At 33.6% G+C, this 16,826-nt stretch overlaps 1 protein-coding gene across 11 annotated transcripts in view; it reads left to right on the top strand.

The window, feature by feature from the left end:
- Positions 1–16,826, top strand: part of LOC133052239 (lysine-specific demethylase 6A-like) — a 169,166-nt gene that overhangs the window by 88,773 nt on the left and 63,567 nt on the right. For all 11 annotated transcript variants that reach the window (XM_061137019.1, XM_061137018.1, XM_061137024.1 and 8 more), the window contains one exon: positions 1,839–1,873. In XM_061137019.1, the coding sequence (XP_060993002.1) occupies positions 1,839–1,873 (35 nt within the window). The remainder of the gene's footprint in view (positions 1–1,838; positions 1,874–16,826) is intronic.

The raw sequence follows: 16,826 nt of genomic DNA, 5'->3' as shown, positions 1-16,826 counted from the left end.
AGTATATGTATTAGAAAATTTCCATGTCATGTATTTTCCTTGTTAGGTATTTATACTCCTCTTTCAAATTATGTTTTAAGAATGAAGTGAGAGATTTTTCCCTTTATGAAAGATGACACTAGCACGTTATGGGATTATCAGGCCAGATATATAGGACCTGAGACTCAACTGGTAGGATGTTCATAAGGGTTTACTGTGCCAACAGTTAGATATCTTTTCTGTTATCTTATTAGATAGATACAAAGATGAGGAAAATGGGACATAGATTACCTATCTTTCTCCTTATTTTTACCTATAAACTACTTTCCCACAAATAATGGAGATGAAATTTTTATTAACTGTATTTGACCTTATATTGGGAAATGACAGTGGGGACAAAGGAAATTACTTAACCAATTAAATAGGTTATTTTATGTGAGACTTCTAAAATTTTGTAAATTGTGTTTTGTTGTTTATTATTATAATAGTATTTTCTTCTCGAAACATTTTCATTCTCTCTTATGGATATTTTGTTACCTTGTGATAACGTGTAACCGCTTACATAGATCAGTGACTTTGTATCCATAGGTTATTTGATTTTAGAGTTAATTAAAGTATTTTAAGATAATTTTTCTGTTTTATAGAGGAAATTATGGATATTGAATGTAGTATTCAATAATCTTGATATGGAGTTTTTTGAAAGTGAGGGAATTTATAAAAGAGACAGTTTTCCAGGCCTTCAAACCTCAGTCTCACTGAATCAGAATTTTTAAGTGCTGAACTTAAGAATTGGTGGGGTTTTTTTAATGCTTCCTAAAGAGAATATAATCTTCCTGCTCTCTACTAAGAGAAAGTGATAGAGAAAGTTGGGATGGGAAGAGAAGCGAAGAACAGAAGAAACATTTTGGTACTTAATGAGAATTTCATGATTGCTATAAGCTTTTTTTTTAAAAGTAATCCATATTTATGTTCTCTATAAAATTGTGAGAGTTTCTTCTGCTTACAGCGTAACAAGAAGGATTTGTTATTGGCAAATTTAAAACTTTTAAAATTCAAAGAGCAGAAATTTAGCTGTAATTCTAATTTTGTTTTGTTGATACTTTTGGTTTTCATTGAACCTGTTATGTTCTGGTAATTGCAAACAGAGCATCAGAAAGAGCTTAAAACAAAAAGAAGCAGATGTGTTCTATCATTATAAAATTTTTTCAGACAAACTGTATAATTTTGCTTTTTAGGTGGTAAGCCTTTTTTTTTCTTCTTTAAATAAAAACTCACCTAATTCTGAAGATGCAAAAAAAAAGGAATTATATGTTTTTGTCTACTAATACTGCTCTAATCTTTTGACTTTTAAAAAAAGGTTTAAGTAGATTATAAGGAAAAAAACAATAAAGGAAAAATCTATAAAGGAAGAAAACTTGAGTATGTTAAAGCTGTTAAATAGTTTTAGTCTATTTGAGTCTATTAGACTAATAGTTGAGTCTTAAATAATAACTACTGTTTTTAAGGTGAACATTTTTTAATATGTTTTAGGATACATATATTTTTAAATGTTATATTTTTTGTAAAAGTTATATCTAGTTACTATTGCTGATTTAATTTTAGTGTACTTATTAACTGTTGATATTTTGATGTATTTTCATAGAATTAAAGATAAATTGATTAATTTTTTATTTAATGACTTAATTATATTTTGTTAGCATGCTCATGGTTTTTTGCACATTAAAAACAAAAGTTATGCTTCTAAGTTGCATTTTATTTTTTAAACATTTTTAATGTTTCAAATATTATAATATCTGTTTTCATTCATTACTGTAAATTCAGTTGTATTGTAATTAATCCTTTTCCATGATCCTTTGTAGTTCAGTTTCATATTGCCCACTTGTATGAAACCCAGGTAAGTGTTTTAATTTATCAAAAGCAAAAATAAAATCCTCATCTATGCTTTAAGTGACATGTTATATAAAGCAATTTTGTATTTTACACTTTCTTCTTTAAATGAAATAATAGCAATTAATTTAATTCAGTTTTGGGTTTATGCTCCTATATTCATATACTCATTAAATGTGTTTGAAATTTTGCTTAGTGCTAAAACCAAACAAGAAGCATGAAGGAATTAAAGGTTGTATTCAATGTTTCTAGGTTTTGAAACAACTTTCAACACACTGTGATTTAAAAATTTCCACAACATTCTTTTTGCTTTCACTGCAAAGCATCTTTAATTTGATTTGCCTCTAAACTTCAGTCATCTGCATAATTTGAAATGACTTAAGAAGTGTTCTACTATCCTGATGTTTTTTTTAGAATATTTTTGAATGTTTGAAATCTGTTTTTGTCTTAGAATAATTGCTTCTGTTTTTCTGTAATACTGAAGTGTCTGTGAAACATTGTAATTTGTAACACGAAGTATGAAAAGTATGAAAGTTTTAGTTACTCAGTTGTGTCCAACTGTTGGTGACTCCATGGACTGTCACCTGCCAGGCTCCCCTGTCCATGGGATTCTCCAGGCAAGAATCTTGGAATGCATGGCCATTTCCTTCTCCAGGGGTCGATCCCAGCTATATTCATTGCAGGCAGATTCTTTACCACTGAGCCACTGGGGAAGCCCAATACAAAGTATAGTCACCCTTTAATGTTAGTATTATTTCTTCACTATAGGCTTTAAAAATTGTTTCAGTTTAACTTTATAATATTTTGTATGTGACATATTTTGTTAGGTTGTTCAGTTAATAACTATAGTACCATATAAATTTATAGTCTGATTTGAAAGCAGAAAGTTGCTAGGAGACTACTACTCAATAGTATATATAGTACAACATTTTAGATTTGATTTCAGATGTGAGTTTCAGTATAAAGTTAACAGCTTTTTCTAGGAGGGAAAACACTTGATATATTGTGAACATTTGTGAGGTCTGTTCTTTTGTTTCTAGTTCAAATGTAAAATAATGGGGAAAGAGTATGTACTGTGCAAATTTATACCAAACAAGGAAAGCTGCTTACATCTTTTTTTTATGCATATTATAAATGAATGTAGTAAGATAGTTTGAGATCATTTAAGTGTCATGTTCCCAAACCCTGCTTATGTAGTAGCCGTTATGGGGATCTTTAAAAAATGACATCGGATTTCTGTACCCCCTGCATATTACCTCACCCCTTAAAAGCATACCATAAGTTTCCATATTTTCTGAATTAGAATTGATAAACCCTCAAGATTGGATTCCCTTCTAATCTGATAACTTCTATTTTATAATACATATTTTAAGGAAAGGCAGCTTTCTTTTATCTGTTTCAGATAAACCTTCTAATCTAAGTGTTTGTTTACTTTATAGCTTTTATTATTATTATTACTTTTTTTTCCGTTAACGCTTTGATATAGGGGAAGTCATTTTAGTTATATTCAATCTATGGTTGACCCAACAAACCTGCAAGTTTCTTACCACAGGACCTGAGGATGCTCATGGCCAACTCTACTAGAGTATTTTATATAAGGTATCTTGAGCATCTGTGCATTTTGGTGTCTGCCACAAAACCATAGTATTATGACTGGTTGACACTTATAGATGTTAAAATTACCTTAGTTGCATTGCAGTTTTTGGTGAAGGGGGAAGTACCAATTTTAAGCCAGCAATCACTGAAGTTGTTAAGCTTCCCATTTGAGTCTTTTTTTTAAAGATTAATTAGTCAGAATTAATGAAATTGAAGGTTAAAATTAATCAGTTCTTTGGAAATTTTAGCATATTTTTTTATTCTCTGAAGAGTTTGTGTTAAAGAGTGTTATTATGTTTCTTTTTTTTTTTTTTTCTTTTTTATTATGTTTCTTAATATTTGGAAAATTTTAACAGCTAAGTCACTTGGAACTGGATGTTTCATCGTTAAAAGTTTTGGTTATGGATACTTTTGAAAAGTATCCGTGACTACTTTTGGGAAGAGTTGTAGATTTTTATTTTGATTCAGTTGTATTTTGGGCAAGAAAATTTTTTCCCTGTTTCATCTGAAGACTATTGGCTTAAACTGGCCGGTAATATTTCTTTACAAACTGTCAAGATCTGTGGTGAACACCTGCTGTATTTTATTGATCAGTATTGGCAAGGTCTTTCAAATGTAATAATTTTTATATGCATTTATTATATGATTGCTTGATGTTTTGTTAATTACTATTCTTTTCTTATTCCTTACTTTGGATTTAATTTAGTCAGTTATCTTTTATTAATTTTTAACATACTTAGGTGATTGATTTCTAGTTTGAAAAACAATGTGAATTATTTTTTTGTTTTTCTAAAAGTTTACAGTGTTATTCACTTGTTATTTCAGAATGTTTTCTAATTTCATTTGTGATTTGTTGATTTCTTTGACCTATAGTTACATAATATGTTGACTAATGTATACAACAGTGGATTTTCAAAGTATACTTTCTGTATTATAGATCTCCATCTTAATTTGTTGTTTACACCTTTATTATTTATTTCAGTTGGAATTTTTTTAGTTAGCTTTTAGACTATTATCAGTCTTGGTTAATGATCCATGTTTTTATTAGAAATGTGTCTTTTGTTCTTGGGCATACTGTGATAACTTATGAAGACTTGGTTACTTTAGGTTTTCCTATATTCATTTAACATTTTAATTTAAAAAGTTCATTAAACCAGTTCTTAAAGAAGTATAAGTAATAGTATGAGATGTGATTTTGTATGTTTGTGTGCCTGATTTTCAATGATGAATCTTTTTATTTTTCTTTTGATGAATGTTTTCAATGAGTATAGAATTTACTTTTTTCCCCCACTTTGAAATTTATGTTCCATTGTTGTCAGTCTTTATTTTTCTTCAGGTCTTGTGATTACATTGTTGATTCTTCAAAGGTTATATGCACCTTTACCTTGGTTTTTAGTTATTGGTTTCTTTCTTTTTTTTTTTTTTTTGCTTATTACTTAAAATTTTTCTTTATTTCCTACAGTTTTGGTACCATGATCATCTAATGCTTTATCATTTTCACCTAGTGAAAATTACCATTTTCTGTTTGTGAATTTTTGTATTTCTTCAATCTGTACTTTGTTGTCCCTTTATGTTATACTTAGAGATCACGTCTTCTAAAACTACTTTTATTCAGTTGTCTTTTGTCCTTTAAGCACCTAGTGTTTACATTGTATGAATTATCATTGCGTCTTCTGTTTTTTTTTTTTCTGTATTTTCTACCTTTTTGTCGTCTCTCTTTATCTATGTTTTCTTCTAATTTATTTTTCAAATCATTAATCTTCTCATTTTCTATATCAGATATGTAGTTAAACCACCATTGGGTTCTTAATTTTTATTATTCCCTTTTTTCTTAAAATTTCTGATGGATTTTCACGTGCTTATTGATTGTGGGCTGAGGTTATCCATCATTTATTTTCTTGAACATATTAAATCCTAGTTATGTGAAAGTCGGTGCTTGATACTTCTGATATCTGAAATTTATGTTGCTTTTGTTTTAGCTTAATTTTTCTCTCCTTTATTTTTACTTAATTCTTTTCAATTTGCTTTGAATTATTTACTGAATGCCAGATTACATGTATGAAAACTTGCAGATATCATTGTAACTTCTGGGCATATTTCAGTTTGTTATTGCTGGCACAGTCTTGAATTGAGAACAGATCATCATAAATGAGGCAGTGGTGTGATCTGTAGGCTTCCCTAGTAGCTCAGCTGGTAAAGAATGTGCCTGCAATGCAGGAGAGCCCAGTTTTATTCCTGAGTTTAGAAGCTCCCCTGGAGAGAGCATAGGGTACCTACTCCAGTATTCAGGCTTCCCTGGTGGCTCAGACGGTAAAGAATCCACATGCAATGCAGAAGACGTGGTTCATTTTCTGGGTTGGGAAGCTCTTCTGGAGTGGGGCACAGCTACCTACTCCTGAGGAGTCACCATGGACAGAGGCGTCTGGTGGTTACAGTCCATGGGGTTGAAAAGAGTCGGACATGACTGTGCACAGCACAGCACAGTGTGATCTATAAATGGCTTCTTGTTTTACAAGACCTTGTTTGTTGTTGTTTAGTCACCAAGTTGTGTCCTGCTCTTTAAGATACCCTGAACTGTAGTCCACTAGGCTCCTATGGCCATGGGATTATTTCCCAGGCAAGAAGGCTGGAGTGGGTTGCCATTTTCTTCTCTAGGGGATCTTCCCCACCCAGGGATTGAACCTGCATCTCCTACATTCACAGATGGATTCTTTACCACTGAGCCCCCTGGGAAGCCCAGTCCACCCTTTATCAATATTATAGTCATTTTTGTGATTTACCCACATGCTTGGGATGAATTTGATGAGATACCTGTTTCTATGACAGTACCAATGTTGTGCTTCACCAGTGCACTAAAGGGAAAGGTGGGTACTTTGTTATATTCTTCTTTGTTACGTTTTTCTCTCCCTTTGTTGAATAAGTAGCCCTCCATAAGGAAGCTGGAGTACCTTTCCTTAAATTTATGGTTAAAAAAAATTTTTTTTTTAAATTTATGGTTAAATTTTGGGGTATATTAGTATTTTTTAAAGGCACAAATTTTTTAAATTTTTGTTTTTTGTTCTTAACTGTGTATTCATTAATTTATCTAATTTGTCACTTTCGATAGGTGTCAGTAGTTCTAGGCTACCTATAAAAATAGAAACTTATTTTCTTGTGGGAAAGGCAACAATAAACATACAATGTGATGTATATTATGCAGAAAATAAAACAAGTCAATAAGATCAAGTACTTTACTGAGAGATATCAAAATAACTCAGGTGTCTAGCACCTAGAATGAAGTTGAATAAAATGTGGTACATTTTGTACTATCTAGTGCAATCCATTTGTATATTAATGGAATGAAGAATATTTATTTTTGTGTATCCTTTGGTAAAATATCATACATACTCTTAAGTGAATAGAGGAAGATGAACCAATGTATAGAGTATGCTGTAATTTATTTGAGTATATCTCTGTTCTCACATGAAAAAAACTCAAATCGTTAGCCATCTTAACAACTGTCTATTCACATGAAGATGATGGAAGTAGTATGTTTAAATACAAATTAATACAGTTTGCCTCTCTAAACTTAGAATCTGTTACATGCTAGACTGAGTCTATCAGTAACAACTCTTGTGGTTGGTCTTACCCTTCTTGTACTTGATGTGATCACAGATATCTCTTAGAGGCACACAGTGAGATCATAAGAAGATAGAAAAAAACCTGAGGAATACTACTTCTATTGGAATTAATGAAAAATTTCAAGAATTCAGTTTGTATTGGTATATTTAATACGTATCACCAGGAAATTAAAGCTCAGGAAGAGAAAAACAAGTGGCCTGAAAGATAAATTGTCTAAATCAACTATAGTTGGGAGTGGGACATGGTGTACAGTCTCATTCTTTATCTAGTCACATAGTTCGCAATGTATTTATTCAGATTAGCTAGCTATACTGTGGGTATTTCACAGTAGTTGAAGCTCACATCAGGCACATGTATTGTAAGAAAGAAAAATCAGCTCAAGGGCTTATAGTTGTGTAGATTTTAGAACCCATGGTTTTATTTTAACATCTGTGTTAAGAGAAGGAAGTTTTTAAAAACATAAAAGTAGTAAAGTTACAGAAACACCATTTGTGGTTATTTCTTGTGAAAAGAAACTGAAGTCAACTGTTTTCTTCTTTGAACTGGTTTAAGAAGAGGAAACAATGGAGAAATCTTAAAATGAGTAAAGGACAGGTTAAAAAACTTAAGATTGTTCTGTAGTTTGTTAAGACTTTAAGCGGGGGGAGGGGGTTGAACAGAAACAAAGGCAATTCTCTAAATTAGAATATATTTAAGAGACACAACCAGTTTCAGTGGTTAGATGTTGTTTGGCTTCTGAATTAAGCCAACCATAAAAATGCAGCTAGGGGAAAGTTGTATGAATTTTGATATACAGTGGAAATTTAATAATAAGTAATTATTATTTTTATAGGGTAATATATTTTGGTCTTAGAGAACAGTCATGTGTATTATGAGATACACATAATATTTTGTGTGTATAAAAATGGTAGCAGAAGATTTGCCTCAAAATGATCAAATTTGAGGTATTGAAATGATTCGATACTTTTAAGGAGGTATGTAGAACTTATTATAGTATTTTCTCTTTTGTATATGTTTGAAGTTTTACAGTATTAAAGTACTGAAGTACATGGACTTCGTTTTGTGCAATAAGGTTAGTTATGGCTTTCCTACACAAAAGTGGTTTGAATTATGCTTAGAATGAAGATATGGAGCAGTTGGGAGGATGGAGTCTATTTAAATGTGTGTGAGTGTGTGGGTATAGTTGTGTTCGCAGCTAAAACCACTTTTGATATGATATATAGCTTGAAACATCAAAGATTAAAAGAAAGCCAAGATAGATACAGTGTTGGACACCCTTCTCCCCGATTTTGTGAAATTTGTTTCCTATTAATGGTTATTAGTCTTGCTGACAAATTTTTTCATTATTTGTAAAATTGACTCTTAAGGATATATACAGTCATACCTCCTAATAATTATAATATTGTTTTTTTCCTTGCCTACTTAAGATTCACATCAATGTCTTTTTCATCATTTTAATGATGTAAGCAGAATAGTTGGTATTAACCTCTTTTGGTTTTGATTACATTGTCTCATAAGTAAGAAGATCTCATTATTGCTCTTTCACTCAGTCTTATTATGTTTTTCTTTTTATGTGCTACCATTAATGAGCTTCATAATTCTTTAGTTATAGGCTAATGAAAGAAAACCTTGATTCTTCAAATAATAAAATTTCTTTGTGGTCCATTGATCTACTTTGGCTGTAGAGGTCACAGTTTTGATGCCTGGGCAAGTAAAGAAGATACCACAGCCATGTAGTGCTGCCAAAAAATTGGAAAAATTATTAAATTTTTTCATATGCATAATTAAAGATGGAGAAGTGCAAAAGTGTACAAAAGTTTGAAGATACAGATGAAATAATTTCCTTTCAAAATATAAATTATCCTAGTTTTATTCAAAAAGTTAACACTTGATGAGTTACTATCCCAGTATTGGTCATGGAGACCAAAATTTAACAAATATCAAACTTTTTATGAAAGTCACATGGACTAGGAGGTCACATTACTGGTTAATTCTAAGTAACCTCTAGAGTTTAAGAAACAAAAATTTTTGAATTTTTTACGTTTCTATAATACCTTTTGTTTTTTATTAGTTTTACTATAGAATAAAAAGACATGAAAATGTACACTGTAAAGTTCCTTTCTGTGTCCTAAGCTACCAGTTCCTCTTGCAAGTCAGATACCAATGCATATAATTCTGAGTATTGCAAGAAGAATACTCTTCAGCTGTTGTTATTGACAGCAGTCACTGTCATATCTGACTCTTTGTGACCTCATAAACTTAGCACACCAGACTTCCCTGTCCTTTACCATCTTTTGGAGCTTGCTCAAACCTGTGTCCATTGAGTCAGTGATACCAACCATGCAGCTGTCTCATCCTCTCTGGTTCCCTTCTCCTGCATTCAGTACCTTCCAGCATCAGGGTCTGTGTGTATATCTAGCCTGTGTCTTTTGTGAACGCTGTACTGGAATTGGCTATTCTACATTTTGCCAACTGATATTGATGGCACAATTAATGTATTTAAGGTAATTACTCTGATGATGAATGACTTACCTCCATCCTTTTGTTGTTTGTTTTCTCATCTTATATAGAGCAATATTTCCTAACCTTTTTGGCACCAGAAGTTTCATGGAAGACAAGTTTTCCACAGACAGATGGCTTGTGGGTGCGATGGGGTTTTAGGATGATTCACATGTGTTAGGTGTGTTGAGTTCTTCAAGCAGAATGCAGATGGGAGTGATGGAAAACAGCTGTAAATATAGTTGGAGCTTAGCTTGCTTGTTCACTACTCAGCCTGGATCTTAACAGATTATGAACCAAAACAGATCTATGGCCTGGGTGTTGAGGACACTTGTCTTCGAGTTCTTATATTTTTCGTTTCCTTAGGCTTTATTTAACATTCTAAATTTTTAGCAATCTAGTTGGAGTTGACAAAAACATGGCTTCAGTAGCATACAAATATTTTTCTTTTCTGTTGATTTATTCTCTGCTTCTCTCACTGTCATATTTGTTACTGTCACAAATTAAATCTTTAGACTCCATACTTATGAAGACCCAGCACAGAGACTAAAAGCAAAACATACAAATCATTAAAGGAGACCTCATTTCTTTTAAAGGGGGCTTCCCAGCTTGCACTATTGGTCAAGAACCTGCCTTCTAATGCAGGAGACAAAAAAGATGTGGTTTGATCCTTGGGTTGGGAAGATCCCCTGGAGGAAGCCATGGCAGCCCACTCCAGAATTATTGCCTAGAGAATCCCCTGAGCCGAGGAGCCTGGTGGGCTACATACAGTCCACAGGGTTCCAAAGAGTTGCCACAATGGAGGTGGCTTAACATGCATGCAGCATGCATGCACACACTCATTGACAAATGTGTATACTTATTTTGTTGGTATTTGTACTTTATGTAGAAACCAGAAGTTTACTTGTAAATCAAAAATATAGTAGTGCTGACTATTTTAAATGTACCATTTAAATGTACCATTTTAATTATATCAGTTTGCTTTGTTTCTTAATATGACTTCTGATTACTGTCTTTTTCTTTCAGTCTGAATAACTCCTTTTATCAGTTTTTTATAGGGCAGATCTTTCACTGGATATTTTCTTGAGTAATTCTGGTTATTTTTCTTCATGTTGACATTTTGAGTAAGCATACAGGGTTTGAAGTAAACTACTGAAAACAAAAGTCTTCCTAGTCAGACTTTTAGTTCTCAAGCCAGTAACCTCAAAAGAACACTCATTAATATCCCTAAATCTTTTCAAAATTCCTTAATTTGCATGTTGAAGATAAGAATATATTCATACATTTAAAACTTGTCTCTGGAAAGAATCAGCCTATATTAGCTATAAAATTTGGTGAAATAGTCATACTTACGTAGTTTGCTTTTTAAGTGTACAGTTTACTGTATTTGCACTGTTATATAATTAAGTGTTGCATTATTCAGAATCTTTCATCACTCCAGGTGGAAAATGTTTCACCATAGAGCAGTCTCAGTCTCCTCTAACCCAATCCCTGATAGTCTCTGTTCTTTCTGTCTCTGTATATGTGTGCTGTGGATACTTTATATGAATAGACTCGTATAGCTTTTGTCTTTTTGTCTTACTTATTTCACTTAGCATAGTATCATCTAGGTTCTTCCATGTTGTAACATGTATCAGTTTTATTTTAAAGCTGACTAACCTTGTCCTGTTTGTGCAGTCAGTCCTCAGTGTTTGTGTGTTCTGCATATTTGTATTCAGCCAACCTCAGATCAAAAATACATTAGAAAAATTCATGAAAGTCTGAAAAAAGCAAACTTGAACTTGTTACACTCGTGGTACTATTTTTGAGCATTGAAATAGGTATTATGTATTATGAGTAATTTAGAGATGAATAAAACAAGTAGAAGGATGTGCATAGGTTATATGCAAATAATAGCTCCATTTTATATCAGGGACTTGGCCATCCAGAAACAGCCTTGGAACTAATTCCTGTAGATACCAGAAATAAGTGTTATGTTCAGTGCACTTGCTCAGTCATGTCCACCTCTTTGTGACCCCATGAACCGCAGCATGCCAGGCCTCCCTGTCCATCAACAACTCCAAACCCATGTCCATTGAGTCAGTGATGCCATTCAGCCATCTCATCCTTTGTCATCCCCTTCTCCTCCTGCCCTCAATCTTACCCAGCATCAATGTCTTTTCCAGTGAGTCAGCTTTTGGCATGAGGTGACCAAAGTATGGGAGTTTCAGCTTCAGCATCAGTCCTTCCAATGAACACCTAGGACTGATCTCCTTTAGGATGGACTGCTTGGATCTCCTTGCAGTCCAAGGGACTCTCAAGAGTCTTCTCCAACACCACAGTTCAAAAGCTTCAATTTTTCGGTGCTCAGCTTTCTTCACAGTCCAACTCTCACATCCATACATGACCACTGGAAAAACCATAGCCTTGACTAGACAGACCTTTGTTGGCAAAGTGATCTCTCTGCTTTTTAATATGCAATCTAGGTTGGTCATAACTTTCCTTTCAAGGAGTAAGCATCTTTTGACATTACCCTCCTTCCAGTCAGGCACTGGCAAAGTAATGTCTCTGCTTTTCAATATGCTGTCTAGGTTGGTCATAACTTTTCTTCGAAGGAGTAAGTGTCTTTTAATTTCATGGCTGCAGTCACCATCTGCAGTGATTTTGGAGCCCAGAAAAATAAAGTCAGCCACTGTTTCCATGGTTTCCCCATCTATTTCCCATGAAGTGATGGGACCGGATGCCATGATCTTAGTTTTCTGAATGTTGAGCTTTAAGCCAACTTTTTCACTCTCCTCTTTCACTTTTGTCAAGAGACTGTTAGATCTTCTTCACTTTCTGCCACGAGGGTGGTGTCATCTGCATATCTGAGCTTAATGATATTTCTCCCGGCAGCCCTGATTCCAGCTTGTGCTTCCTCCAGTCCAGCGAAATCCAGCACTGGGATTTTGCATGATGTACTCTGCATATAAGTGAATAAGCAGGGTGACAGTACACAGCCTTGCCTTACTCCTTTTCCTATTTGGAACCAGTCTGTTGTTCCATGTCCAGTTCTAACTCTTGCTTCCTGACCTGCATACAGGTTTCTCAAGAAACAGGTCAGGTGGTCTGGTATTCCCATCTCTTTCAGAGTTTTCCACAGTTTATTGTGATCCACATAGTCAAATGCTCTGTCATAGTCAGTAAAGCAGAAATAGATGTTTTTTTGGAACTCTCTTGCTTTTTTGATGATCCATCGGATGTTGGCAATTTGATCTCTAGTTCCTCTGTGTTTTCTAAAACCAGCTTGAACGTCTGTAAGTTCATGGTTCACGTATTGCTGAAGCCTTCTTGGAGAATTTTAAGCATTTCTTCATTAGCGTGTGAGATGAGTGCAATTGTGCGGTAGTTTGAGCATTCTTTGGCGTTGCCTTTCTTTGGGATTGGAATGAAAACTGACCCTTTCCAGTTCTGTGGCCACTGATGAGTTTTCCAAATTTACTGGCATATTGAGTGCAACACTTTCACAGCATCATCTTTCAGGATTTGAAATAGCTCAACTGGAATTCATCACCTCCACTACCTTTGTTCGTAGTGATGCTTGCTAAGTATTATGTTAATTATATGTATTATATTAATATATGTATGCCACATTTTGTTTCTGTTATTTGTGAGAAAATGTTTGAGTTATTTCTGAAATTTTGTAATGATAAATGAAAAAATAAAAACATAGTCTATGATGAAGAAAACTATAGCTTTTAATCTAAGATGTATTAAATTATTATATTTTTGTTCATTTTTACTTTCCTAATTGTTTGAGGCCTTTTGAAATTCCCTCCATATGAACTTTAGGATGATTCTTTAAATTTCTGCAAATTACAGTAGGGTTTTTTTTTTTCCATTTATTTTTATGAGTTGGAGGCTAATTATAATAATTGTAGTGGTTTTTGCCATACATTGACATGAATCAGCCGTGGATTTACATGTGTTCCCCATCCTGATCCCCCCTCCCACCTCCCTCCCCATCCCATCCCATCCCTCTGGGTCTTCCCAGTGCACCAGCCCTGAGCACTTATCTCATTCATCCAACCTGGGCTGGCAATCTGTTTCATCCTTGATAATATACATGTTTCGATGCTGTTCTGTCTAAACATCCCACCCTCGCCTTTTCCCACAGAGTCCAAAAGTCTGTTCTGTACATCTGTGTCTCTTTTTCTGTTTTGCATATTGGGTTATCCTTACCATCTTTTAAAATTCCATATATATGTGTTAGTATACTGTATTTGTCTTTATATTTCTGGCTTGCTTCGCTCTGTATAATGGGCTCCAGTTTCATCCATCTCATTAGAACTGATTCAAATGAATTCTTTTTAATGGCTGAGTAATATTCTGTAGTGTATATGTACCGCAGCTTTCTTATCCATTCATCTGCTGATGGGTATCTGGGTTGCTTCCATGTCCTGGCTGTTATAAACAGTGTACAGCAGGGTTTTAATAGGGATTTTATTGAATCCTTAAGTTGCTTCAGGAAGTGTTGTTATCTTAACACAGAAACACCTTAGAAATATTGTAGTTTCAATTTCAGACCAGTGCAAACAAGCAAGTATTGCACCAAAGCAAGTTGCATGGGTTTTTTGGTTTCCCATTGCGTATGAAGGTTATGTTTACCCTAAATTATCATGTATTAATAGGGACACGACTGAGCGACTTCACTTTCACTTTTCACTTTCATGCGCTGGAGAAGGAAGTGGCAGCCCACTCCAGTGTTCTTGACTGGAGAATCCCAGGGACGGGGGAACCTGGTGGACTGCCATCTATGGGGTCGCACAGAGTCAGCAGCAGCAGCAAAAGTGCATTATGTCTTTTAAAATGTTTATACTTTAGACAACATAATCTACATGCTGTTATCAAAAAACATAAGAAAGCAAGTATTGTTAAGGATATGAAATTACTTCCCATACTATTGGTGGGAAGGCGTAATGGTACAGCAGGTGCAGAAAAACAGTATGAAGAGGCCTCAAAAATTAAAAATAGTATCATAGAATCCAATATTTTTTAAAAAAGTATCATAGGATCCAGTATTCAGACTTAGGAGTGTTTATTCAGAACAACTTTGAATTCAAGATTTCAAAGAGATATTAGTGTTCCTATGTTCATTGCAGCACTACTAACAATAGCTGATATGTGAAAAAAATCATAACAGATGAATGGATAAAGAAAACGAAGTCTTCTACATATTTGGCAAATTTTAAGTTTATTTTCTTCTTAGTGGTGCAGTAAGTTGACTTGTTACCTTAATTTACCTTTTTAATTATTCTCTGTTAATATATCAAAATACAGTTGATTTTTTCTCCTGTATTATTTATGTATAATTGGCATATAACATTGTACTAGTTTAAGGTATACAACATAATTAGTATATATTGTGGAATCAGTGCCATGTGTAGTTAGCATCATAGTTGTTTGTTAAACTTTCTTCTACCTATTACTTAATAATTCAAAATTACATCAAAAACCTTATTCAGGCACTCACTAAAGTCTTTCTAAAAGTTGTTTCTGTTTTTCAGTTGGCATAGGTGAATGTTTCCATGTGTAACAGTAACATCAAATAAAACTATTACTGCAAGAATGGAACTTTTTAAAAAATTAAACACTGATGAATTAAATGACTTTTCTTGAAGTAAAAGATGAATGTCCTATTAAGGTTATTTGGAGAGGGAAATGGCAACCCTCCAGTATTCATGCCTGGAGAATACTCATGAACAGAGGAGCATGGCAAGCTACACCCCTTGGGGTTGCAAGAGATCAGACACGACTTAGTGATGAAACCACCACCACCAACTGTTAAGTTTATTAAGTTTCAGAATAAAAAAAACCAGTGTTTGTGATATTTGTGAGTGAAAGATCTACTACAGGTGTATATGTTTGTATTGCATTGGTAACAACAATTCTTACATACTATATTATACTACTATTTCCATAAGAAGTATACATTGCTTTTCCTGCTGTGTATTAATGCTTTTATGTTCTGCAATAATTACACACTCCCCAAGGGCAACATAAATGATCCTTCTAGTGTCCTTCTCTGATTGTTGTCAGCTTGGTGCAACTTATTTTTGCTTGTTAAAATTAACAAGTTTAATTTATTAAGCTTAATTTATTAACTATATGTTTATGCTTGGCAACTATGTATCCTTGCTAATGGGCTGCCTTCTGAATGTTGGTCTGCTGTCTGTGTTAAAACTATGGCATTCTTATGTGTATGTGTGTATATGAGAGATAAAAAGTGTAGGATGTTCTTTTATATTTCCTTCTTTCCTTGTCTCATTTGGTTAGAGTAAAAATTGTTTTTAGCCCCAATTTATACATTTATTTCAATTGTCCTATTTACTTAATACGGTGTCCTTGGGACTTCCTTGATGGTCCATTGATTAAGAATCCACCTTGCAATGCAAGGGACAACAGTTCTCTTTGGTCAGGGAACAGGAGGCTGAAGGTCCCTAAGGGAACATGCCATGGAGCAACCAAGTCCTTGCGCCACAACTCGTGACTCCTGTGGACAGCAAAAGATCTAGTATGATGCAACAAAGATCCCTTGTGCCACAACTAATACCTGGCGCAGCCAAATAAATAAATACTTGAAAAATAGAAACATTATTTAATAAAATATGTCTTTGAAATGACTTCACCATCTTTTTCTTTTTTTCTTTTTTTAATACTTTAAAAACGTCTTTCGGGCTTTTTCATGTATGTTTTAAGGACACCATACTTTGGATTTTTTAAATTATCATTTTCTGTTGTTTTGGAAGGGTTGAGTTAAACATCATGTTGGCTATGAAAAGTTTTCCTCTTACAATAATTTTTGAAGGAGAACTGTGGGCAGTGGTCTCATTTGTAAATTTTCTTGTACCTTCAATATGAGTATTGTTTATCATACCTATGGGAACTTACGTCTTGAATCCTTCATTGTTTATAAATATTTTCCAGGGATATTTTCTGTTAAAGCAGCATATTTTAAAATGCAAATTAGATTAACTACTTTTCCTTTTAGACTTTGTAAAGGATAGTAGTAGCACTTCTTGTATTTCCTTAATAAAATGTGCACATCTTTGAAAGTCTTTCCAGGTTAATTATCCATCTGCTTGTAGGATAGTTCTACAGCTTTGTGAATGTTATTAAATAATGTCTAAAGGTGAATTTTTTTATTTTTCTGTAAGTTGTGGGAAACAGCAAATGTTATAATTGCCATATTTTACTGATTCCATATTAGATTGTAGTGTAGTTTT

The sequence above is a fragment of the Dama dama genome, chromosome X, assembly GCF_033118175.1.
Source record: "Dama dama isolate Ldn47 chromosome X, ASM3311817v1, whole genome shotgun sequence".
NCBI classification, from domain to species: domain Eukaryota; kingdom Metazoa; phylum Chordata; class Mammalia; order Artiodactyla; family Cervidae; genus Dama; species Dama dama.
The sequence above is the reverse complement of the archived record's forward strand: the minus strand, read 5'-3'. Positions and strand labels throughout refer to the sequence as shown.